Source organism: Mustelus asterias, chromosome 17, assembly GCF_964213995.1.
Source record: "Mustelus asterias chromosome 17, sMusAst1.hap1.1, whole genome shotgun sequence".
In the NCBI taxonomy this organism is placed as follows: Eukaryota; Metazoa; Chordata; class Chondrichthyes; order Carcharhiniformes; family Triakidae; genus Mustelus; species Mustelus asterias.
The window spans coordinates 89,757,972-89,785,542 of NC_135817.1; the positions used below are offsets into that span (position 1 = coordinate 89,757,972).

The following is a 27,571-nucleotide window of genomic DNA, read 5'->3' on the forward strand; positions in this document are numbered from 1 at the left end:
CTGTGTTGAAAGAGCGGAGAGAAACTTGTTACGGCACAGAGTGGTACCATCGCTCACGTTCAGTTATATAACCTGCAATCCACTCTTCAGCCTACTTATTCCAGCATTCATTTCACTTCCTAATTGCTTCTCCACATTGAATATCAGAACGCAACTAAAGCTTGCAGCTATTTCTTCTTGTTGTGTACTGATGTCACAAGGCTGTCAATATGTGGTTAGACTGGTTTATTTTGCTGTTGTCTGCTGTTTTTCTGCTGCAGCCTTCAGAGGCTATAGTGATAGTCAGCCAGGACTAAATGTAAGTATTGAAGGAGACTGGTTGCATGAACATTTCAATCAATCCAGAGTAAGTGTAAAATATGCTCAGGATGTTCAGGGACCTTCCTGTCCACCCCAAGCAGGCATCTCCAACTGCTATCAAATCCAACTTCCTCCAAAAGAATTCTGCCATGATGAAAAAGGCATACGGCACACTGGCCTTTATCAATCGGGGTATAGATTACAAATAAGTGAGGTCATGATGGAGTTGTATAGAACTTTAGTGAGGCCACAGCTGGAGCACTGTGTGCAGTTCTGGTCGCCACATTATAGGAAGGATGTGATTGCACTGGAGGGGGTGCAGAGGAGATTCACCAGGATGCTGCCTGGGATGGAACATTTAAGTTATGAAGAGAGGTTGCGTAAGCTTGGATTGTTGTCGTTGGAGCAGAGAAGACTGAGGGGCGACCTGATTGAGGTGCTCAAGATTATGAGGAGCATGGACAGAGTGGATAAGGAGCAGCTATTCCCTTAGTTGAAGGGTCAGTCACGAGGGGACATAGATTCAAGGTGAGGGGCAGGAGGTTTAGGGGGGATGTGAGGAAAAACATTTTTACCCAGAGGGTGGTGACGGTCTGGAATGCGCTGCCTGGGAGGGTGGTGGAGGCGGGTTGCCTCACATCCTTTAAAAAGTATCTGGATGAACACTTGGCACATCATAACATTCAGGGCTATGGGCCAAGTGCTGGCAGATGAGATTAGGTGGGAGTTCAGGTGTTTCTCATGTGTTGGTGTGGACTCGATGAGTTGAAGGGCCTCTTCTGCGCTGTGTGATTCTATGATTCTCTGTGGAGTTGTTTCTGGCTCTCTGACAGGAAGTACCTTACCTCAAAACAAGCTTACATTATGGAATAAAGTCAGGACTTGCATTTATATCGTGCCTTTCACCACCTTGGTACATCCCAAAGTGACTTTGAGCCAATGAAAGGTGTTTGAAGTGTTGTAACTGTAGTTATTTAGAAACAGGCCAAGGAATTTGCAGAAAGCAAGTTCCCACAAACAGCAATGTGATTCTGATTGGATAAGCAGTTTGAGTGATGGAGGAAACCTTCCCTTTCTGGTGATCTTTGAGGTGTTTGAGCACCTTGGGTATTAGGGTTCGCAAACCATCAGCCAATCCAAAAGCTGGGAAACGTTAACAGCGAGTTTCCGATTTGCTGTGCTGATATGTTCAGTTTGTGAATAAATTTGAATTTGTTCTGAGCCATTAGCCATCCCTCGTAGTAACGGCATTATCTCATTAGGAGTGATATCATCTGAGTTCCACACACAAAAAAGCCTTGATTCTGTGAACCTTCAAACACATTATGATATCATTATCGCTCACACTAATCACTGCACTGCACATGTGGAGCTTGAATCCGCCTTTCAATCAGCTGGTGTTTGCCCTGGTATTTTAGGCATTCCGGAACAATAGATCCCCCCCATTCAACACCCTGAATATATCAAACCAGACAATGGCTAGGAAACTGGAACAGGCTGCAAACAGTGCAATCGTAGCTTCCCTGGCCAGGTGCAGACCACAGCTCACTTCACAGACCATCTCTATCCGTATCTTACACTGCTTGTTCTGGGCACAGAGCCACTCACTTACAGTGGGCAGTATGTGCGTTAGCTTTACCCTATTATGATAATTTATTGCTTCTATAATCACACTTCATTATGGAAACAAGGGAATTCGATAGGAAAAGATATCGGTTAACATTGGCTGCACTGTCCGGACTCGAGGTCTCGAGGAAGTGGGAGGGGGGGGGGGCTGTTCTCTCTTCTGAATTTTTTTGTGAATTCTGTGTTCTTACCGCACTGAGAGATGAACACTTTTCTATCCCCAGTATTCTTCACCTCAGAAATGTGCGCCCCAGTGTCACTGTTCACCCCCAGACCAGCCCTTATTCAACAAGGTTGCCTATTTAATTGCCAGATTTCAGTGTAGCCGGCTGTGGTGGAACTGATTGACATATCCGACTGGGATCCTCCCAGTTAGCACGTGGCAGATTTCCATCCCCATGATTGTATTGGATTTGAGACTGGGTCCCTGCAAATCCATCACAGCAAAGCCAGTCAGAGACAGAAAAACCTTGCATTTCTGCAGCATCTTTTTTTAAATTCATTTGTGGGACATGGGCGTCGCTGGCTAGGCCAGCTTTATTGCCCAGCCCTAGTTGCCCCTTGAGAAGGTGGTGGTGAGCTACCTTCTTGAATCGCTGCAGTCCACGTGCTGTGGGTTGACCCACAATTAGGGAGTTAGGGAGGGAATTCCAGGATTTTAACCCAGCGACTGTGAAGGAACGGCGATATATTTCCAAGTCGGAATGGTGAGTGGCTTGGAGAGGAACTTGCAGGTGGGGGCGTTCCCATTTATCTGCTGCCCTTGTGCTTCTAGATGGAAGTGGTCGTGGGTTTGGAAGGTGCTGTCTAAGGATCTTTGGTGAATAGCTGCAGTGCATCTTGTAGACAGTACACACTGCTGCTACTGAGCGTCGGTGGAGGAGGGAGTGAATGTTTGTAAATGTGTTGCCAATCAAGCGGGCTGCTTTGTCCTGGATGGTGTTGAGCTTCTTGAGTGTTGTTGGAGCTGCACCCATCCAGGCAAGTGGAGAGTATTCCATCACACTCCTGACTTGTGCCTTGTAGATGGTGGACAGGCTTTGGGGAGTCAGGAGGTGAGTTACTTGCCGCAGTATTCCTAGCCTCTGACCTGCTCTTGTAGCCACTGTGTTTATGTGGTGAGTCCAGTTGAGTTTCTGGTCAATGGTAACCCCAAGGATGTTGACAGTGGGGGATTCAGTGATGGTTACACCATTGATTGTCAAAGGGCAGTGGTTAGAGTGTCTCTTATTGGTGATGGTCATTGCCTGGCATTTATGTGGCGTGAATGTTACTTGTCACTTGTCAGCCCAAGCCTGGATATTGTCCAGATCTTGCTGCATTTGAACATGGGCTGCTTCAGTATCTGAGAAGCCGCGAATGGTGCTGAACGTTGTGCAATCATCAGCGAACATCCCCACTTCTGACCTTATGATGGAGGGAAGGTCATTGATGAAGCAGCTGAAGATGGTTGGGCCTCGGACACTCCCCTGAGGAACTCCTGCAGGGATGTCCTGGAGCTGAGGTGACTGACCCTCCACAACCACAACCATCTTCCTCTGTACCAGGTATGACTCCAACCAGTGGAGAGTTTGCCCCCTGATACCCATTGATTCCAGTTTCACTAGGGCTCCTTGATGCTGCACTCAGTCGAATGCTGCCTTGATGTCAAGGGCTGTCACTCTCACCTCACCTCTGGAATTCAGCTCTTTTGTCCATGTTTGAACCAAGGCTGTAATGAGGTCAGGAGCTGAGTGACCCTGGCGAAACCCAAACTGGGCCTCACTGAGCATGGGGGAGGCAGCATCTTTGAGAATGTTCTAATGCACACCGCAGCAGAGTGAGATTTCGTTGTAATGCACAAAATGCAGCAGCTAATTTACACCCAGCTAGTAACTAATAATCTGATTTAGTCATCTTGGTTGAGGGTAACTATTGAGCAGTATTGCACTGCACTGTCAACCTGGCTCAAGTCAAGTGAGGATCGTGAATCCACAGCTCTCTGATGAACATTACAATCTGTGGGGAGACGTTCAAAATTGAATTAAAACTTCTGTTTGATAGCTGAAAAAATTACACATTGAAATTTCATATTTTAAGATGTTTACTGGAACACATGACTCAAAACACCTTTAACTGAACGTCACCTTTACAGCAGCTTGTCGTTAAGCCACAGAACAAAATACCTTTCCTGTTCTTACCTTAACCAAAAATATAACACAGTTCACAAATAAAGTCTAAAATGTCCTTTACATAGATATTGAATTTTCCCAGAACAAATCTAAAAGGATTCCTAGCTCCTCAGGGTTTATTACTGTTCCGCGTCAGGGTGGAGTCTGCATTGTTCCAGTGGCTGAGCTGTATAATCCGATGCTGGGAGCAGCTGGAATGTGACAACTGACCCTTTCTTGGGAGGAAGTCCCATCCGAGAGAGCCGACAGCCAATCAGATCGCTGACAGCTCAGGCAGGAGCAGTGGGGGCTGCTGAGGAGACAAGTTAAGTGGGGGGTCAAGTCAGGATGTATCGGGCTGGATCCAAGAGGTGGAGGGAGGCCTACAGCTGGTAGATGACTTTGACGATCTGATGCCTCTGATGGGCCGAGGGCACCCATAGTGGAGGCGTCCCTCTGGAATGGGTAAAATACAGGCAGAGGCTGAGGCTCCAAGTTGGCCACTTCAAGGGTTTAAAATGCCTCAGGGTACAGGCCCCCTGAATCCTCCTCCGCCCCTGTAAAATTTCAGACAGAACACCAGGTTAAAGTCCAACAGGTTGGACTCAACCTGCTGGACTGTAACCTGGTGTTGTGAGACTTCTTACTGTGCCCACCCCAGTCCAACACCGGCAACTCCACATCAAATTTCAGAAGGTCAGGAGAAGGCAGGAAGACAGGGGATGGGCCACCTGCCACATTTTTCAACCCCCCACCCCCTCCCAGCATTCCAACCCCCTGGCAGGGGGTCCAAACTCCGGCCCACAATCACATGACAAATAACCATTTTCCCAAAGTTCCAGGGGTTGCCCAATGATCACGGGGCGGCACGGTAGCACAGTGGTTAGCACTGCTGCTTCACAGCTCCAGGGACCTGGGTTCAATTCCCGGCTTGGGTCACTATGTGTGTGGAGTTTGCACATTCTCCTCATGTCTGCGTGGGTTTCCTCCGGGTGCTCCGGTTTCCTCCCACAGTCCAAAGATGTGCAGGTTAGGTTGAGTGGCCATGCTAAAATTGCCCCTTAGTGTCCTGGGATGCGTAGGTTAGAGGGATTAGTGGGTAAAATATGTAGGGATATGGGGGTGGGGCCTGGGTGGGATTGTGGTCGGTGCAGACTCAATGGGCCGAATGGCCTCTTTCTGTATTGTAGGGTTTCTATGATTTCTATGATCACAATCACATCCGAGCAATGGGAAGTGAGGCAGGATGGGAGTGGGTAGATTCAGGAATTGCTGAAAACCCAGCCCTGTGTATCCTCCATGTTGTCAACATTCAATCACAGGAGTGAGTCGCAAATAACAGGAAACACTCACAACAAATGATGCTTTTCCACACATGACTGACCTTCAGTAAAGCACCTGTCACCGTTCTGATATGCTGCACAGCTTAAAGAGGATTATTGTTTCATTATTACATTATGTTGTGACATCCTTACTGAGTATTGTACAATGAATGCTTCACATAACTCGAATACAGACAAAAAGGGAAAAAAGAGGGGTTAGGTGGAGAGAATACTATAAATAATCTGTCCATTCATGCAAGGGGCTAAAAGATACAAAAAAAAAGACAGCACAGCGTATATATTTTGCTGCAGTGATCCCTTCCTGGCTGCTTTCCAACTTCCCTGGAAAAATGCTTAATATGTACTAGAAACACAGTAAAGCTCCCTCTACACTGTCCCCATTAAACACCAAGAGTTTTAACAACACCAGGTTAAAGTCCAACAGGTTTATTTGGTAGCAAATGCCATTAGCTTTTGGAGTGCTGCTCCTTCGTCAGATGGAGTGGAAATCTGCTCTCAAACAGGGCACAGAGACACAAACTCAAGTTACAGAATACTGATTAGAATGCGAATCTCTACAGCCAACCAGGTCTTAAAGATACAGACAATGTGAGTGGAGGGAGCATTAAACACAGGTTAAAGAGATGTGTATTGTCTCCAGACAGGACAGCCAGTGAGATTCTGCAAGTCCAGGAGGCAAGCTGTGGGGGTTACTGATAGTGTGACATAAACCCAACATCCCGGTTTAGGCCGTCCTCATGTGCGGAACAATATGCAGAATTGTAAACTGTGACGAGGACAGTGCAGAGTATGAAAGGAATGGACAAGTCGGTGCAGTGGGCGGATGATGGCAGATCATATTCTTTGATTTGATTTATTATTGTCACATGTATTAACATACAGTGAAAAGTATTGTTTCTTGCGCGCTGTACAGACAGAGTATACTGTTCATAGAGAAGGAAAGGAGAGAGTGCAGAATGTAGTGTTACAGCCATAGCTAGGGTGTAGAGAAAGATCAACTTAATGCAAGGTAAGTCCATTCAAAAGTCTGACAGCAGCAGGGAAGAAGCTGTTCTTGTGTCGGTTGGTACGTGACCTCAGACTTTTATATCTTTTTTCCATCGGAAGAAGGTGGAAGAGAGAATGTCCGGGGTGCGTGGGGTCCTTAATTATGCTGGCTGCTTTGCCGAGGCAGCGGGAAGTGTAGACAGAGTCAATGGATGGGAGGCTGGTTTGAGTGATGGATTGGGCTACATTCACAACCTTTTGTAGTTCCTTGCGGTCTTGGGCAAAGCAGGAGCCCCAGACCAAGCTGTGATACAACCAGAAAGAATGCTTTCTATGGTGCACCTGTAAAAGTTGGTTCAATGCAGAGAAATGTGAGGTGGTGGGAAGAATATGAAGAGACAATATAAAATAAAGGCTTCAATTCCAGAAAGAGTGAGTGAGTAGAGTGATCTGGGTGTATCTGTACATGAATCATTGAAGGTGGCAGGACAGATTGAGAAAGCAATTAAACATCTGTACAGGTTCCTGAGCTTTATTAATCAGGGCATGGAATGCAAGAGTGCGGAGATGATTCTGAGCTGATCTCGGACTCTGCTTCAGCCTCAGCACCAGTATTGGCTCCAGTTCTGGGCGCCGCACTTTGGACAGAATGTGAAGACATTAGAGAGAATGCAGAAAATATTCCAGAGAATGGTCCCAGGGATGAGGAACTTTCAGTTACGAAGATAGTTTGGAGAGGCTGGGACTGTTTTTCTTGGAGAAGTGGAGGAGATTCGATCGAGATATTTGAAATGATGAAGGCCTGGGCAGAGTAGATAGAGAGAAATTGCTTGTGGAAGTGTTAAGAACAAGAGGACACAGATTGAAGGTGAAAGAAGCACCAGCGAAATATTTCTCAGAGCGAGTGGTTCGGGTCTAAAATGCTCTGCTTGAGAGTGTGCCTGCGGCAGATCCAACTGAAGCATCCAGAAGAGAATTTGATTGTTTTCTGAAATGAAAGAATGTGTCAGGTTAGGGGGTTAATACTGGAACGAGGTGAGTTGCTGAATCAAAGACCTGGCACAGACATGATGGGCTGAATGGCCTCCTTCTGCAATGTAACATAGAAAGCAGAAGGAGCTATTGCGCAGCCTGCTCCGCCATTCAATGTGATCATGACTGAGCCAGTATCTCAGCACCATACCCCCGCACTCTCCCCTTGAGACTGTTAGACTCGAGAAATCTATCTGCTTCCTTCAAAAGTATATTCAGTGATTTGACCTCCACAGCTTCCTGTGGTAGAGAATTCCACAGGTTCACCAGAAATTTCTCCTCATCTCAGTCCTAAATGGCCAATCCTGAGACCATGACTCCTTATTCCAAACCCCCCAGCCAGGGGGAACATCGTCCCTACATCCAGTCTGTGCGGCCCTGACAGAATTTCATACGTTTCAATTAGACTCTGTCTCATTCTTCTAAATTCCAGTAAATACAGACCAGTCAACCCAATCTCTCCTCATATAACAATCCTGCCACCCCAGGAATCAGTCTGGTGAACCTTTGCTGCACTCCCTCGGGCAAGTATATCCTTTCTTAGATAAAGAGAGCAAAACTGCACACAGGAGGGATACAAAAGAATGGTCTAGTTTGGACCAGGGAGCGACATGGGCTTGGAGGGCCGAAGGGCCTGTTCCTGTGCTGTATTGTTCTTTGTTCTCTTTGTTCTTAGTACTCCAGGTATGGTCTCACTGAGACCCTGTGCAGTTGCAATAAGACATCCTTTCCTCTGGACTAGTCTCTTGCAATGAATACTTTCCTACCTGCTTGCTGCACCTGTATGCTTGCTTTCAGTGACTGGTGTATTAGGTCACCCAGGTCCCTTTGTACATCAACATTTCCCAATCTATCACCATTTAAATAATACTGTTTCTCTGTCCAAAGTATCAATTCTATGATTCTGTGATCCTGAAGGATACTTTTCCCAGACTGTACGAAGGTAAACTAATGTGTAACATCAGTCTTTACACTTTAAGATGTGCGAAAGGCAGTGCTCTGTGGTGCTGTTAACAGAAATACCCCATTGCGAGAAAGAACAATAAGTTTCTAACTGAGATAAAATCAGGATGAGAGCTGGTGATCCAGATTCATCTTTCAGGAAATGAAACAAGTTCTTTAATCGCTCACTGAAGCTGGAATGTTCTTTCAGACTAGGAGAATATTAATATTAGCTAAGGTCCCAATATCATCCCCATGGGGCACCCTGCTGTTCAGAGACATGCTGTTAAAGCTTTTGATCCGGGAGTCAACAGGACAAATGTAAGAATAGCAAATTTCAGAGGGAGGAACAGATTATATCTGACATGAGAAGAGGGTGCTGATTAGTTGACTTTCATTGGTCGAGGCATTGCCATGGAGAATGTACCAGGGAACTATTAGCCCCCTTGCATTTGTTTAATTCAAAAAAGTGCGCATCGCCTGGGCTTGTTGATTGATTTATAATTGTCACATGTATTGGGAAACCCTAGTCATAGCTAGGGTGAAGAGAAAGGTCAAATATATGATAGGACCATTCAGAAGTCTGATGGCAGCAGGGAAGGAGCTGTTCTTGAGTCGGTTGGTACATGTTTTTGGACTTTTGTATCTTTTTCCCGACGGGAAAAGCTGGGAGAGAGAATATCCGGGGTGTGTGGGGACCTTAATTATGCTGGCTGCTTTGCCGAGGCAGTGGGAAGTGTAGACAGAGTCAATGAATAGGAGGCGAGGTCGAGTGATGGCTTGGGCGTGATTCACAATTCTTTTGAATTTCTTGCGGTCTTGGTCAGAGCAGGAGCCAGACCAAGCTGTGATACATCTGGAAAGGATATTTTCTCTGGTACATCTGATAAAATTGGTGAGAGTTGTAGCTGACCTGCTGAATTTCCTTAACCCCCTGAGAAAGTAGAGGTGTTGGTGGGCTTTTGAACTATAGTGTCGGCATGGGGGGGACCTTGACAGGTTGTTGGTGATCTGGACACCTAGAAACTTGAAGCTCTCAACCATTTCCATTTCATCATCTTTGATGTAGTCAGGTGCATGTTCTCCACTACGCTTCCTGAAGTCGATGACTATCTCTTTCATTTTACTAACGTTGAGGGAGAGATTATTGTCGTTGCACCAATTCACCAGATTCTTGTGTGGCTGCAGAGGACTGAGCTCTGACTATGAATATATGAGCTTCTATAGCAAGGTTAGTGAGCCTCTAACAAAAACAGAACATGCTGGAAAATCTCAGCTGGTCTGACAGCATCAAGGGAGAGAGAATAGAACCAGCGTTTTGAGTCTGGATGACCCTTCATCAGAGCTAAGAGTAAAGAAGATCAGAAAAGATTTATGAGGGTGGGGGTTGGGGTAATAGGACAAAGGGAATGTAAATGAGGATAAAGATGGCTGAGAAGGTGCTAAAAGTGTCCACTAAGAGATCAGAATATGTGAATGGCAGAACAGAGGTACAGATGGTTAAGGCAGTTGACTTGAAGGAAGGGGTGGCGGGGAGGGGGTGCGGCGGGGGTGGACGGGGGAGGTGGGGGGACGGAGGTGGGGAGAGCAGGAAGGAGAGTGGGAATGGAGAAGCGGAAAAATAAAAGAGAGAAAGAAGGATGATAAAAATGGATGAATGAGGCGAAAAGAAGAAACAGAATGAAATGAAATAAATGGAAATGAGGTGAAGGTGGAGGGGAGAGTTCAGGCTTTGAAGTTGTTGAATTCAATGTTCAATCCGGAAGTGCCCAATCGGAAGATGAGGTGCTGTTGCTCCAGTTTGCATTGGGGCTCGCTGGAACATTGCAAAAGGCCAAGGACGGACATGTGGACAGGAATGCAGGATGGTGTTGAAGCGCCAAGCGACAGGAAGGTCTGGGTCCTGCTTGCGGACGGACTGAAGGTGCTCAGCAAAGTGGTCACCCAGTCTGCATTTGGTCTTTCTGATGTAGAGTAGACCACATTGGGAGCAGCGAATGCAATAGACCAGGTTGAAGGAGGTGCAGGTGAAGCACTGCTTCACCTGAAAGGGGTAATTCGGACCTGAGACAGTGAGCAGGGAGGAGGTAACGGGGCAGGTGTTGCACCTTCTACGATTGCAATGGGAAGGTGCTGTGGGCAGGGGGTGAGGTGTTGGGTGTGATGGGGGTGTGGATCAGGGTGTGCCGGAGAGAATGGTCCCTGTGGAATGCTGACAGGGGGAGTGAGGGGAAGATGTGTTGAGTCGCGGCATCATGCTGGAGTTGGCAGAAATGGAGAAGGATGATCCTTTGAATGCGGAAGCTGATGGGGTGAAAAGTGAGGACAAGGGGGACCCTATCCTCGTTCTGGGAGAGAGGGGAGGGGGTGAGAGCAGTGGCCCGAAGGACGGGTTGGTCACGGTTGAGGGCCCTGTCAACCACAGTGGGTGGAAAACCACCATTGATGAAGAAGGAAGACATATCGGCAGTGGTATTTTTGAAACCTGCATCATCAGAACAGATGTGGTGAAGGCGAAGGAACTGAGGGAATGGGATGGAGTCCTTACAGGATGTGGGGTGTGAAGAGCTGGAGTCAAGGTAACTGTGGGAGTCGGTGGGTTTGTAATGGATACTGGTGGACAGTTTATCACCTGAAATGGAGACAGAGAGGTCAAGGAAGGGAAGAGACATGTCAGAGATGGAGCAGGTGAAGGTGAGAGAGGGGTGGAAATTGAGTGAGCCTCTATTGGCAAGAAAAACATGTCCTGGCATTGTGTCTTTTAAAAATGAAATAGAATCATGGGGGAACTGATAGTCCATCCCCTAAAGCGATGCCTCAACCAGAAATGATTTGCCAACCAATCAACATTCTTTTTCTCATGCAGTACAGATTCCCTTTGAAATTTTGTACTTTTACGAGTAGTCCTGATGAGTGCAAGACAAAAAGTTTTGACAGCATGTCTCTTTTCTCAGCAATACTCAAGTTCTGTTCTACCAAAATTAGCGGAGCAGGAAAAGAGGCTGGCGACTCGAGCTGCTGATTAATGTTTTCCGTCTGTAAATTCCCCGGCAAATGCATTCAGTGTGATTGGGATAAATTTGAAGTGTTTTGTAATGTTTCTCTGCGAGTGTGTCAAGGATGAACTTTAAGTGGATTGAAGCGGTGAATGATAATGGTGCATTAAGTCCAGTTCTGTACCCTTTATGCTCAGTGATTACTAATTGAACCTAAAATTACCAGAACTGTTGTTTGTTTTTTGAAGCAATTCTAGAATTCAGATGTTATCACAGTGAACAATAAACACCTTGTCCAATAAACACCTTGTCCAATTCCATTCCCATCACTTATCCCTTTCCTGCCTCTGAATACAATTATTTATTTTGCCAGGTTTTAACTGGAGCAAACACAATGAAGATTTCAGAAGCAGATCAGCCCTCTCCCACTGCAAGCATTTGGCTTTTTGCTCCCACTTGCTCCTGTAAGAGTTTCACTTTGGTACAGCTGAGCACAGATAGTGTAACCAGAATTAAACAAACATTGCATGTAATGTTGACCAAAATTATCATGCAGACAGTTTAGAGGGACCTTTACACCATATCTAACCCTGTGCTGTACCTGTCCTGGGAGTGTTTGATGGGGGGACAGTGTAGATGGAGCTTTACTCTGTATCTAACCGTGTGCTGTACCTGTCCTGGGAGTGTTTGATGGGGAACAGTGCAGAGGGAGTTTTACTCGGTATCTAACCCCGTGCTGTACCTGTCCTGGGAGTGTTTGATGGGGGACAGTGTAGAGAGAGTTTCACTCTGTATCTAACCCTGTGCTGTACCTGTCCTGGGAGTGTTTGATGGGGACAGCGCAGAGGGAGTTTTACTCGGTATCTAACCTCGTGCTGTACCTGTCCTGGGAGTGTTTGATGGGGAGCGTGTAGAGGGAGCTTTACTCTGTATCTAACCCTGTGCTGTACCTGTCCTGGGAGTGTTTGATGGGGACAGTGTAGAGGGAGCTTTACTCTGTCTCTAACTCTGTGCTGTACCTGTCCTGGGAGTGTTTGATGGGGAGCGTGTAGAGGGAGCTTTACTCTGTATCTAACCCTATGCTGTACCTGTCCTGGGAGTGTTTGATGGGGACAGTGTAGAGGGAGCTTTACTCTGTATCTAACTCTGTGCTGTACCTGTCCTGGGAGTGTTTGATGGGGACAGTGTAGCGGGAGCTTTACTCTGTATCTAACCTGTGCTGTACCTGTCCTGGGAGTGTTTGATGGGGGACAGTGTAGAGGGAGCTTTACTCTGTGTCTAACCCGTGCTGTACCTGTCCTGGGAGTGTTTGATGGGGACAGTGTAGAGGGAGCTTTACTCTGTGTCTAACCCCGTGCTGTACCTGTCCTGGGAGTGTTTGATGGGGGGACAGATAAATAATAGATAAATCCCCTGGTCCGGATGGGATTTATCCAAGGATTCTCTGGGAGGCAAGAGAAGTGATTGCAGAGCCTCTGGCTCTGATCTTCAGGTCGTCGTTGGCCTCTGGTATAGTACCAGAAGATTGGAGGTTAGCGAATGTTGTCCCATTGTTTAAGAAGGGGAACAGAGACTTCCCCGGGAATTATAGACCGGTGAGTCTCACTTCTGTTGTCGGCAAGATGTTGGAAAAAATTATAAGGGATAGAATTTATAGTTATTTGGAGAGTAATGAATTGATAGGTGATAGTCAGCATGGTTTTGTGGCAGGTAGGTCGTGCCTTACTAACCTTATTGAGTTTTTTGAGAAAGTGACCAAGGAGGTGGATGGGGGCAAGGCAGTGGACGTGGTATATATGGATTTTAGTAAGGCGTTTGATAAGGTTCACCATGGTAGGCTTCTGCAGAAAATGCAGATGTATGGGATTGGGGGTGATCTAGAAAATTGGATCAGGAATTGGCTAGCGGATAGGAAACAGAGGGTGGTGGTTGATAGTAAATATTCATCATGGAGTGCGGTTACAAGTGGTGTACCTCAGGGATCTGTTTTGGGGCCACTGCTGTTTGTAATATTTATTAATGATCTGGATGAGGGTATAGTTGGGTGGATTAGCAAATTTGCTGATGACACCAAAGTCGGTGGTGTGGTAGACAGTGAGGAAGGGTGTCGTAGTTTGCAGGAAGACTTAGACAGGTTGCAAAGTTGGGCCGAGAGGTGGCGGATGGAGTTTAATGCGGAGAAGTGTGAGGTAATTCACTTTGGTAGGAATAACAGATGTGTTGAGTATAGGGCTAACGGGAGGACTTTGAATAGTGTGGAGGAGCAGAGGGATCTAGGTGTATGTGTGCATAGATCCCTGAAAGTTGGGAATCAAGTAGATAAGGTTGTTAAGAAGGCATATGGTGTCTTGGCGTTTATTGGTAGGGGGATTGAATTTAGGAGTCGTAGCGTTATGTTGCAACTGTACACAACTCTGGTGCGGCCGCACTTGGAGTACTGTGTGCAGTTCTGGTCCCCACATTACAGGAAGGATGTGGAGGCTTTGGAGAGGGTGCAGAGGAGGTTTACCAGGATGTTGCCTGGTATGGAGGGGAGATCCTATGAGGAGAGGCTGAGGGATTTGGGATTGTTTTCGCTGGAAAGGCGGCGGCTAAGAGGGGATCTTATTGAAACATATAAGATGATTAGAGGTTTAGATAGGGTGGATAGTGATAGCCTTTTTCCTCTGATGGAGAAATCCAGCACGAGGGGGCATGGCTTTAAATTGAGGGGGGGTAGTTATAGAACCGATGTCAGGGGTAGGTTCTTTACCCAGAGGGTGGTGAGGGATTGGAATGCCCTGCCAGCATCAGTAGTAAATGCGCCTAGTTTGGGGGCGTTTAAGAGATCCGTAGATAGGTTCATGGACGAAAAGAAATTGGTTTAGGTTGGAGGGTCACAGTTTTTTTTTTTAACTGGTCGGTGCAACATCGTGGGCCGAAGGGCCTGTTCTGCGCTGTAATGTTCTATGTTCTATGTTCTACAGTGTAGAGGGAGCTTTACTCTGTATCTAACCCCATGCTGTACCTGTCCTGGGAGTGTTTGATGGGGACAGTGTAGAGGGAGCTTTACTCTGTATCTAACCCCATGCTGTACCTGTCCTGGGAGTGTTTGATGGGGACAGTGTAGAGGGAGCTTTACTCTGTATCTAACCCTGTGCTGTACCTGTCCTGGGAGTGTTTGATGGGGACAGTGTAGAGGGAGCTTTAGTCTGTACCTAACCCCGTGCTGTACCTGTCCTGGGAGTGTTTGATGGGGACAGTGTAGAGGGAGCTTTACTCTGTATCTAACCCCGTGCTGTACCTGTCCTGGGAGTGTTTGATGGGGACAGTGTAGAGGGAGCTTTACTCTGTATCTAACCCCGTGCTGTACCTGTCCTGGGAGTGTTTGATGGGGACATTGTAGAGGGAGCTTTACTCTGTGTATAACCCCGTGCTGTACCTGTCCTGGGAGTGTTTGATGGGGACAGTGTAGAGGGAGCTTTACTCTGTATCTAACCCCGTGCTGTACCTGTCCTGGGAGTGTTTGATGGGGACATTGTAGAGGGAGCTTTACTCTGTGTATAACCCCGTGCTGTACCTGTCCTGGGAGTGTTTGATGGGGACAGTGTAGAGGGAGCTTTACTCTGTATCTAACCCCGTGCTGTACCTGTCCTGGGAGTGTTTGATGGGGACAGTGTAGAGGGAGCTTTACTCTGTATCTAACCCCGTGCTGTACCTGTCCTGGGAGTGTTTGATGGGGACATTGTAGAGGGAGCTTTACTCTGTGTATAACCCCGTGCTGTACCTGTCCTGGGAGTGTTTGATGGGGACAGTGTAGAGGGAGCTTTACTCTGTATCTAACCCCATGCTGTACCTGTCCTGGGAGTGTTTGATGGGGACAGTGTAGAGGGAGCTTTACTCTGTACCTAACCCCGTGCTGTACCTGTCCTGGGAGTGTTTGATGGGGACAGTGTAGAGGGAGCTTTACTCTGTATCTAACCCCGTGCTGTACCTGTCCTGGGAGTGTTTGATGGGGACAGTGTAGAGGGAGCTATACTCTGTACCTAACCCCGTGCTGTACCTGTCCTGGGAGTGTTTGATGGGGACAGTGTAGAGGGAGCTTTACTCTGTATCTAACCCCGTGCTGTACCTGTCCTGGGAGTGTTTGATGGGGACAGTGTAGAGGGAGCTTTACTTTGTATCTAACCCCATGCTGTACCTGTTCTGGGAGTGTTTGATGGGGACAGTGTAGAGGGAGCTTTACTCTGTATCTAACCCCATGCTGTACCTGTCCTGGGAGTGTTTGATGGGGACAGTGTAGAGGGAGCTTTACTCTGTATCTAACCCCATGCTGTACCTGTCCTGGGAGTGTTTGATGGGGACAGTGTAGAGGGAGCTTTACTCTGTATCTAACCCCATGCTGTACCTGTCCTGGGAGTGTTTGATGGGGACAGTGTAGAGGGAGCTTTACTCTGTATCTAACCCCATGCTGTACCTGTCCTGGGAGTGTTTGATGGGGACAGTGTAGAGGGAGCTTTACTCTGTATATAACATGGTACTGTACTTGCAGGGGTAACCCTGAGTCCTCACAGTACGGATGGTACGTACGGATGGTACGTACGGATGGTACGTACGGATGGTACATACGGATGGGATGCCCAACACAGAATGCATTGAGCCTCATGAATAAAACATTTGCAGAGTCAGATTTAGTTTTATATTTAAGGGGGATTTATTGCCAGATTTTAGAGGAGGATGTGATTATTGGTCATAAAGAAGGGGCAATTCAGCCTGAATACTGAACAGGAATTCAGGCAAACCAGTTTTTATTCATCTAGGGATTGTGTGATTGATTAAAGTGAGACATGATACGGGAAAACTGCATCTTTCAATGAATTTTCTCAGCAGTTTTGGTCTAGTAGCCATGAGGCTTATTCAAAAAGGTTTTGTGGTTGCGTGGTTCGGGTTTATGGCTTTCGACTCATATTACACTTACGGAGCCCAGAGGAAGTTGTATTTGTTTATGTTCGGAATAAGCTATAGATTTAAGTTGAAGTTTTAGCTTTAAGTTTAATTTCTACTTCTGCATTTGTGTGTTAAGAAAGGAGGAACCTGAGTTTTGGTTTCACTTTAAAAGATGCCTGCATTCGAATGAAGTTTTCTGATCCTTGAAGAGGAAAAAAACTATGATATTGCCGAGCAACGGGGACACACGCAGACAAAAATAAACAAGTTGGAATTAGTTGGAAGAAGGTGCCAGAACAGGCAGGACAGGAAGGGGACAGAGAGCAAGTCCCAAACTGAAGAAGGAGTCTCCAGAAACCAGGGAGGGACAAGAAAAAGTCCCAAGATGACAATATGTCAACGAACAAGGACAGGGACCAAAAACAAGGCCTGTTCAGTGAAGTTAAAGTAAGGAGCAGAGGAAAAGGCTCCAAATTAAAGAGAGAAAGCAGTAGACAAAACAGGCTTGTAAGAAGCCAGGAGATCCTGAGACAGTCAAAGGTTTATAACTCTTTACTATGGGCCTGTGAAACAATGGTGCTTTGTTGGTATGGCTGAGTGAGAGACTGTGGAAGGGCACATTTGAATGCACGTGGCAATCCAGGGAGAGAGAGAGACACCAGGAGAGAGTGAAATCCTGGAGATGGATTCTTAGAAGGTGTCTAAGTGAAAGTCTAGGAGGAAATTCCAAGGCACGTTCTTGAGGGGTGGAGATTGGAAACCCAACTTTAAAGAAAGAACTTCTGTGAGACCAGATGGCTCACAATGTGACAGACATCTGGGGGCACGGGGTGTCAGGGTGGGAAGGGAGTTGATGGGCAACCCATAGAAGTTGTTTTGGGTGACACCTCTCACTTGGTTTCAGAGTGCGGGGTATCTGTCCACAGGTCACCTATGGATTTACGTGGACTGAGTACTTACTGAGGACATTAGAGTATGAAATAGATTTTGTAACTTGTGTTATCCTTACAAATTTGTATATATCTGTATAGGTATCATTGTGGGTGAAGAGGTTCATCTATTCTTGTTTAATAAATGTTTTATTATTTTGTTGAAAGTTCATCAGCAGACTCCTGTGATTCTGTTCAGTAACTGCCCCGTACATTTCCAAACAAAATATGAAAGTTAGGATCTATCAAGCCTGTTCCACCCCGGGATCTGACTTGTTCAATGGTAACATCAGCTGAAATTACAACAATGTGAGTAAGACCCTGAGAAAAATACTTGCTCCGATACAAAATGAGAGTCCGAGGTGGATATAGCTGGCATTGTGCTGCTAATTGGTCTGACATCACATTTTGCAGCCTGCCTTGTCATGATCACAAGTCACTGTGCAAACATCCAAAGGCCTATCTCCGAGCAGCAACTCTGTCACAGTGCAAATTAAAAGAAGTGATTTCAAATCTATCATTTCTCTAATCAGTTAGTGATGTACTGGGAGAAATACACGCGGGAATATCTCTGCCCGATAGCCTGCCAAAGATGAAGAGATCCGCAGCTTCAATAGAAACAACAAAGCCTCCTTCACAGGATCTTATTACTCCAATCATTAGGCCTAATGAGGATGGCAACCTTTGCATTGATGCTCAATCTATTCACCTGCTTGTGAGACTGGGAATCATTCACTGCTCTGGGTTCCCTGATGCGAAGGCTGCAGGTTTCCTCCATCCTTGGATTCACTCCGAGTGGGTTGGGATTCCCGTGGAGATGAATTAATGGAAATACTGGGTGCCCGGTCCGGGCAGTGACAGAGTAGCGAGGGGGCACCTCCTGGTGAGCTTGTGGAAGGCATCTTGGCTGCGTAAGAGATTCCTTCAGGCCTACCTCTTGATCACCGGTCTAACATGTCTTTCTTTGACTCAGTATCTTGGCATGTTTCACTACAGTATAGGAGCTAAATAAATGCAAGTTCTTTACATTAAATCAAAATGGCAGTGTTAATGTTACACAGTGAATCAGGATCTGGAAAGGGAGACTTAATTGGAGTGTAAATCTGTTACTGGGTAGCTGTTAAACAGTCTCCTTCTTTCCCAATGGCTTCTTGTTGTTAGCAAGCTGCTTCCTCCCCAGTGAGGGTTCCGCTGACACCTGCTGGAAAGTACTCCAATAGCACAGCTCAGCAATGTTTGCTGCTCCATGTTGCATTATGCAGGGGAATGGTGCACAGAGCGGGAATCCAAGCAGCTCTGTGAGAGAGAGCAGCTCTCTCCCCATTCACTGGGGAAAGGTGCCAGCCTCTGGCTGAGAAATAACCCACTGCAAACATCCTCAGACAACCCTGCCACCACACAGAGAATCTTCTCAGCTAAAACTCAGTGAGATTGGGACTCAAACAGTTGCGGGAGGTGTGATGTGATGTGAGTGATTGCCGGTCAGGTAGTAAAGTATCTTTTTAATCACTGTCTCTGTGTCTCTCACTGACAGGCAGTCAGGCACAGTCTCCACTGACCCAGAATGTGACAGCAGTGGAAGGAGGGACTGCAACACTGACCTGCAAGGTGGACCAAAATGACAACACCTCCCTCCAGTGGTCAAACCCAGCACAGCAGACTCTCTATTTTGATGATAAGAAAGGTAATTAATGGTTGTGATACTCGGGATGGATCTCTCGTGTTTTGTTCCCCTTCTCATTCCAGCCGTTAATATAAAGCTCACGGTGAGGTTAGAACGTAAGCGAGTGTAGAACATCCCAGGGCAAGAGAATTTGCCTGCTTTTCTGGAACAATGTTAAGTGGATTTCATTTGCCCCATATAGACAATTAAACATGCCAGCTATCTTGAAAGGCCCATCTTCTCAACCTTGCCCCTCGCCTGAGGTGTGCTGACCCTCAGGTTAAATCAGCACCAGTCCACTCTGCCCCTCAAAGGGGAGAACACAGTAAGAAGTCTCACAACACCAGGTTAAAGTCCAACAGGTTTATTTGGTAGCACAAAGCACTAGTTTTCAGAGCGCTGCCCCTTCATCAGATGCTGATGATCACCTTCTCCCCCTATCCCAGAATCCCACCTCTCAGCTTCTCCCCCTATCCCAGAATCCCACCTACCCACCTTCTCCCCGTATCCCTCAATCCCTCCGCTCACCTTCTCCCCTATCCCCAAGCTCCATCTAGACACCAATGGGTCTCTCAGAACTCCTGTTACTGGGCCATCTCAAGTATCCACCTTTTGCAATGAACAGAAGCTTGGCAATGTTAATTGTGTTAATTGTGTTAATTGTTGCAATGTTCATTGTGTGACTGTATTGTGAGCAGATCGAAGATGGTATTATCTGTAAGATTGCTAAAATTTTCATTGGATATTATTCTCCAGCGAGGATGACATGTCAGGAAAATATCCTGCTTTTCCTTATTTTAGTCAGGATTTCTGTAACAAGTTCGGCTTCCTGTCAAATATACCAGCTTTGTAACAAAGATGTGTTAGAAAGGCAGGTGAATGAAACTGAGCCATTGTGGAACTGGCTTCCTCCTGTTCCCGTGTACTGAACACTGCCAGGTTTACACTGAGAATAGCAGAAGACTTGCTGGACTTGACAGTCAAAGTTTCTGGATCATTTCTGTTAACTCTGCAAGTTGTATATCCTGTCAGCACAGAATTTATTGCTGGAACATATATATGCCAGGCTGTTTTTCTGTTTTTCAGTCATTTTTGTTTCGAGTCAAAATTGAGTATTAATATTTGAATATGTGTCAGATAGATAACAGCTCATGCGAGGCACATTGCGATCTGGTAACCCAAGATTCCTGCAAAATTCTCCCTTCTGAAAGGTGCACCTTTTGACACAACTTTGGTGTTGCATTCAAACCCGATATGAGCTTCCCAGCAGATGTTAATAGCATCACTAAGACCGCATATCCCCACCTCAGTACATCTTCAACTCCGACTTTCCCTCAACTCATAGGCTACAGAAAATCTCTCTCATGTCTTTGTTACTTCTAGACTTGACTATTTCAGTGCAGTCCTATCTGGTTTCCTTCCCCCGCCCTCCATTAACCCGAGAGTGCCCATATCTCTGCTTACTGTGTTCTAACCGAGTCCCCATCACAAACCTCCCCTACATTCACTGGCCTCCTGCAGCTCCCGCTGCAGTAATGCCTCCATTTTAAAGTTCTGATATTTGTTTTCAAATCACTTCATGATTATCTGCCCCCCCCCTGAGCTTTGTAATCTCCTCAAGCCCTGTAATCCTCTGCAATATCTCCGCTCCTCCAATTCTGGCCTCTTTAGTATCCCTGATTTTAATCGCTCTGTCATAGACTGTGATGTAACTGCTAGAATGAGAGGAGATGATTTGATGACAGAGATAATAAGCTGAATGTTTGACTCAGTAACATGTCCAAATCCTCCTCCGCCAACACCATCATCCCTCGGCTCCACTCACAGACCCTTCAACCTAAACTGACTCTTTACCCCAAACTGACCCTTAAATTGCCCCCCCCTCAAAATTATACCCAATATCCCAATCCATTTCACCCAAACTGACCCTTCACCCAAACTAATCCCTCGCTGCAAATCCCCCCTCAAGATCCAAAAACATCCCATCACCCCACCATTAACAAATCAAACCCCCACCATAAAAGGACATCTTGGCCTGAACTGAAAGCTCGCCCCAAACTTACCCTCACCCCATTAATCCTTCATCCCCACCCGAGTTTTCATTCCTAACCTGGCTCCTCACCCCAAACTGATCCTGAATTCCAAACTGGAATTGTACAGCACAAAAAGAGGCCATTTGGCTCATTCAGCCTGTGCTAACTCTTTGATGTGTTCTCCAGTCTATCTCACTGCCTTGTTCTTTCTCCATTGTCTTGCAAATTATTGTTCATTTCAAGTATTTATCCATTTCATCCTCCACTGCACCCAGATCGGAATGACTCTCTGTGGAAAAAGAATTTAAAAGTAAAGTTAAAGTTTATTTATTAGTCACAAGTAGCTTACATTAACACTGCAATGAAGTTACTGTGAAATTCCCTGAGTCGCCACACTCTGGCACCCTTTTGGGTACACTGAGGGAGAATTTAGCATGGCCAATGCACCCTAACCAGCACGTCTTTCGGACTGTGGGAGGAAACCCACGCAGACACGAGGAGAATGTGCAGACTCCCACAGACAGTGACCCAAGCCGGGAATCGAACCTGGGTCCCTGGTGCTGTGAGGCAGCAGTGCTAACCACTGTGCTACCGTGCCGCCCTAGGTGGGGAATTGGAATTCTCCTCATCTTCCCCTCTGGTTTGTTCGCTGATGCCTTTAACCTGTGCCTCTCTCTCTCTCTGACCCTCTGGCCACTGCCTGTCCAGCCAATGGAAATGAATTCTTCCCATCCACTCTGTCAAAAACCTTGTTAATTTTGATGACCTCGGTTAAAGGTTAATATCTGGAGTGAAAGCTGAGACGCCAGCACTGAGCGTGTCAGGTGAAGCTGGGACATTGACTGTTTTCCTGTCACTTGGTCAGTGACTCTCCATCACATATAAAGACCTTTCATCAAATGAGCAGAGTTTCCCCATCAATAACTGCACAGCGCTATTAAGATCTCCTGGAAACTCAGCGATTGAGATGTTGAAGACAAAAGAATGGGGCCATTAAAAAAAGTGAGAGAGAGCCTGAAGGGCTGGTACTTGGTGGGAAAGTGTGAATGTGTGCTGTTCAAACAGAATGAAATGTACTGGGCTATTGAAGTTGCCTAGGCTGAGTGTGAAACTCTTCCAGTTTGCCGCTTCCAAGTTTGATGAAAAGACTGCTTTGGACATTAATACAATGCGGTGATCAATTGAAGAATAGGTTGCTGGGAATTGCATAGAATTTCTCCTTTGAGCGCAGCTATGGGGGAATTTCTGGGAGATTTACAAGCACAGAGGCTCATTGCTTAGTCAGAAGGCGGTCCAGGCAACTTCTCAATATGCACCTCGCGTAACAGGCTGCCTCTCACTCATTGTGTGAATTCCGGAGGCTTTGTTATTTCACCAGGATCCCTCCCACATCCATCTCAACACAAAGTTTTATCACTCAGTCAAATCAGACAGAAAATAGGAAATGCACCAAGCATGACACCAGCGTTAACAACAGGGGAAAGAATGGATTGCAACTGTACTAGGCGAGCAACAGGCTGCCTTCTCACTCACTGCAATGTCACACTAAGGTTACTGTTCTCAGGAGTTTTGCTGCAGAGGTTTTATGAGGCTGCGTATGTAATCAAAGGTAAGATAAAGCAGCTGAGAAGGGATAAAGAAAAGAGACAACTTGCATTCTATTGGAGGGGGGAGAGTGTGAAGTGATGTGGCAGCAGGAGAAACACCGATAGTTCCATTCAGTGAAATGTAACCACCTCAGCAGATCAAACCGCAAATCCCCACCAACCTGAAACTTTACTGCTGTGACCTAACTCACTACTTCAATATGATGGAGAAAATTGGCAACATTGATTCTACACATTATTCCCTGTGGTTCAAACCATAATCCACTGGGAATATACCCTCGGAGATGGTGTAAATAGCTCCTTATAAGCCACTGGGTGGGGGAATGGTAACTGCCAGGAACAGGAAGGTCAGGATACAGTGGGCCAAAGCAGAAATCCATCTTCCACATTTCCCGGAACACGTTTCAGCCCAGAGAATAAAAGGCATCAAACTTCACTCCACTTCCCCAATCGAATGAGCCTCTTCAGGATGGCAGTCGCCAGGTTCAGATTCAGATCCATGTGACTGGGATGTGGATGGATGAATCTCAGTCACTCCGAAACCTCTTGCTGCCTATTCTCTGCCTTTGTGTCAGTCTTCTTTAAAGATTAGGATAGAAATACGCAGACAGAAATGAGAGCTCTTTGATTAGATTTCCCGCTTTAGTGAGTTTTTGCACCAGTTGCTGGCTGGGAGGGTAAAGTCCCATCAACAAGTCTGCTTCTTATGAAAAGCCAGCTCAAGAACAGAGGAACAGGAGGAGTCCATTTCACTCTCATGTCTATTCCACCATTCAATGGGCTTAATCCCACATCCCCGCCTTTGCTACACATTATAACAAAAATTTATCGAACCAGTATCAATCACCATTTGCGGAAGTTCCAACCTTCTCCTGACCTTCGTGTGGAGAAGTGTTTCCTAACTTCTCTGGGGCTAATTTTTTCATTGGACTTTCCAACACACTCCTGGTTAGTTTCCCACTTTCTACTCTCTGTAAACCTGCAGCTGACCCAAATCTCTGCTGCTGGAATCCTAGTGTGTAGGTTAGAGGGATTAGTGGGTAAAATATGTAGGGATATGGGGGTAGGGCCTGGGTGGCATTGTGGTCGGTGCAGACTTGATGGGCTGAATGGCCTCTTTCTGGACTGTAGGGATTCTATAATCTATGATTCTATAATCTATGATTCTATGATCTATGATTCTATGATAACTTGCAGCAAGATTTACTCCCCGGCCATCCCTGTGTTCCCTGAACAAGTTAGCTCCAGATTAAGCAAGGTCTTGATTTTACAATTCTCATCCTGGTCTTCAAATCCCTTCATGGCCTTGCCCCTCCCTGCAATCTCTTCCGGGCTCACAACCCTCCACAATCTCTGCACTCCTCTAATTCTATCCCCTTCAGCATCTCCAACTTTAATCGCTCCACTATTGGCAGCCGTGCCTTCAGCTCCCTGGGTACCGAGCTCTGTAATTCCCTCCCTAAACCTCTCCATCTCTCGAGCTCACCTTCCTTCTTTAAGACTCTTGAAGTCTCTTTAACTAGGCTTTTGATCATCTGACCTCATACGTCCTTTTGTAGCTCTGTGAGATACTTTGTTCAATCATGTTTCTGTGAAGCATCTTTGGATGTTCCATTGTGTTAAAGGTGCTATATAAATATCAGCTGTTTTTGGGGTATCTGGAAAATAATCCACTTCTTTTGTTGTAAACTAGAGAGAAAACAGGGAATTATAGACCAATAAGCTTAACATCGTTAGTGGGTAAAATTCTTGAATCCATTATCAAGGACTTTATAGCAGAGCATTTAGAAAGCAGTGGCAGGATCAGACAGTCAGCATGGATTTATGAAGGGGAAATCATGCTTGACAAATCTGTTGGAATTCTTTGAAGATGTAACGAGTAGAGTTGACAAGGGGGAACCAGTAGATGTGATATATTTGGACTTTTAGAAAACGTTTGACAAAGTCCCGCACAAGAGATTATTGTGCAAGATTAAAGCACATGGGATTAGAGGAAGTGTATTGAGATGGATAGAAAACTGGCTGGCAGAGAGGAAACAAAGAGTAGGAATTAATGGGTGCTTTTCAAGTTGGCAGGCAGTAACTAGTGGGGTGCCACAGGGATCGGTGCTGGGACCCCAGCTATTCACAAAATATATTAATGATTTGGATGAGGGAACAAAATGTAACATTTCAAAGTTTGCAGATGATACCAAGTTGGGTGGGAGGGTGAACTGTGACGAGGATGCAGAGATCCTTCAGCATGATCTGGACAGGTTGGGTGAGTGGGCAAATCAATGGCAGATGCAGTATAATTTGGATAAATTGAGATTATTCACTTTGGAAGCAAAAACAAGGCGGCAAATTACTAACTGAATGGCTGTAAATTGGGAGAGGGGAGTGTGCAGCGGGACCTGGGTGTCCTTGTGCACCAGTCGCTGAAGGTAAGCATGCAGGTGCAGCAGGCGGTAAAGAAGACAAATGGTATGTTGGCCTTCATTGCGAGAGGTTTCGAGTACAGGAGCAGGGATGTGTTGTTGCAACTATACAGGGTCTTGGTGAGGCCACACCGAGGGCCCTATTTTACCATTGCATCGCGCCCGCAAACGGGCATGAAAACATGGCAAAGTAAGGCCATTAATGCAATCCGCACCCACGCCCGCGTCTGCGCAGATGGCCACTTTATTGAAACCCGGGAATGGCGGCGATCCAATTCATTTTTTGCATGTATTTAAATTGAATTAATGAACTGCCCGCCCAACTGCCCGCGGGTCAGATCATTTTCTGGTTGGGGGGGAGGGGTGTGAGGCCAGATTGTTGTCTGGTTGGGGGGGGTCAGGGAGGAGGAGGCGGGTCAGATGTATCTCTGGTGGGAGGGGGAGGGAGGCCCGATCGTTGTCTGGTTGGGGGGGACGGGGGGGACGATCGTTGTCTGGTGAGGAGGGAGGAGGAGGCGGGTTAGATGTTCCTCTGGGTGGGGGGTGGGAGTAAGGCCAGATTGATCTCGGGGGCGGGTGGGCGATGAGTGAGGCCAAACCATTCTCTGGGGGGGGGGCGGGAGTGAGGCCTGATTGTTCTCTACGGGGGTGGGGAGGAGTGAGGCCAGACCATTCTCTGGAGGTGGGAGGGAGTGAGGGCAGATCGTTCTCTGGGGGGGTGGGGGGGTGTGAGGCCAGACCGTTCTCTGGTTGGGGGGGGAGGGGAGGAGGAGGCGGGTCAGATCAATCTCTGGTGGGGGGGGGGGGGGCGGAGGACGGAGGCCGGATCGTTGTCTGGGGGTGGGGGGGAGTGAGGCCAGATCATTCTCTGCGGGGGGAAGGGTGGGGAAGTTAAGCCAGATTATTCTCTGGTGGGGGAGGAGGGGGGAGGAGTGAGGCCAGACCGTTCTCTGGGGGGTGGGGGGGTTAGGCCAGATTATTCTCTGGGGGGAGGGGGAGTGAGGCTAGATCATTCTCTGGGGGGTGGGGGGGAGTGAGGCCTGATCATTCTCTCTTGGGAGGAGGGAGGAGGAAGCCGGTAAGATGTATCTCTGGTGGGGGGGATGGGGGCAGGGGGGTCTGCTGCCACTCTGCGAGCGATCAGTGGGGGGGGGGAGGAAGGGGGCAGGGGGTCGTGATCAGTCTGGATAGCGGGGGGAGGGGTGGATAAGGGGGACAGTGATGTCTGTGGGTAGTGGGGGTGTGGATAAGGGAGACAGTGATGTCTGTGGGTAGCAGGGGTTGGGTGGATAAGAGGGACAGTGATGTCTGTGGGTAGCGGGGATTGGGTGGATAAGAGGGACAGTGATGTCTGTGGGTAGCGGGGATTGGGTGGATAAGAGGGACAGTGATGTCTGTGGGTAGCGGGGATTGGGTGGATAAGAGGGACAGTGATGTCTGTGGGTAGCGGGGATTGGGTGGATAAGAGGGACAGTGATGTCTGTGGGTAGCGGGGATTGGGTGGATAAGAGGGACAGTGATGTCTGTGGGTAGCGGGGATTGGGTGGATAAGAGGGACAGTGATGTCTGTGGGGGCCATCGCTCCCGCTTTTCTGACACGGGCGCGCTTTTTCAATTTTTTTTCTAACTGCGCATGCGCAGTTCAGAGCTCCGATCGTTTCAGGGAGCGCCCACAGCGTGATTCAGACCCGCGATTTTTTTTCAGACTAAGTGCTAATGGGGGCGCCTGAAAGCAGATTTCTAAATCAGATCTGAATTACGCCCAGATTCAGCACTTAGAATGAAAATGGTAAAATCAGGCCCCGAGAGTATTGTGTGCAGTTTTGGTCTCCTTTTCTGAGGAAGGATGTTCTTGCTCTCGAGCGAGTGCAGCGAAGGTTTACCAGGCTGATTCCGGGGATGGTGGGACTGATGTATGAGGAGAGATTGACTAGGTTAGGATTGTTTTCACTGGAGTTCAGAGAATGAGGGCGTCTCTCATAGAGACTTATAAAATTCTAACAGGACTAGACAGGGTAGATGCAGGGAGGATATTCCCGATGTGGGGGAGTCCAGAACCAAGGTCACAGTCTGAGGATTCAGGGTAGACCATTTAGGACGGAGGTGAGGAGACATTTCTTCACCCAAAGAGTGGTGAGCCTGTGGAATTCATTACCACAGGAAGTAGTTGATGCCAAAACATTGAATGTATTCAAGAGGCGGCTGGGTATAGCACTTGGGGCGAATGGGATCAAAGGTTATGGGGGGAAAGCAGGATTAGGCTATTGAGTTGGATGATCAGCCACGATGGTGATGAATGGCGGAGCAGGCTCGAAGGGCCGAATGGCCTCCTCCTGCTCCTATCTGCTATGTTTCTATGTTACTATGTAAATATTAGCACAAAATAATAATTTAACATGTCAACTATTCACCTATTTTCATTTATCTCTTTTTCCCAGGGTGGAAGAGTCAATTACTAGGGGGCACAGGTTTAAGGTGCGAGGGGCAAGGTTTAAAGGAGATGTACGAGGCAAGTTTTTTTACACAGAGGATGGTGGGTGCCTGGAACTCGTTGCCGGGGGAGGTAGTGGAAGCAGATACGATAGTGACTTTTAAGGGGCGTCTTGACAAATACATGAAT

General features: G+C 47.0%; 1 protein-coding gene across 1 annotated transcript in view; it reads left to right on the forward strand.

Moving 5' to 3' along the window:
- The window catches only part of LOC144506235 (cell adhesion molecule 2-like), a 394,417-nt gene that overhangs the window by 61,285 nt on the left and 305,561 nt on the right, over positions 1–27,571 (forward strand). Inside the window, exon 3 of the mRNA XM_078232093.1 lies at positions 18,766–18,915. Within this exon, the coding sequence (XP_078088219.1) occupies positions 18,766–18,915 (150 nt within the window). The remainder of the gene's footprint in view (positions 1–18,765; positions 18,916–27,571) is intronic.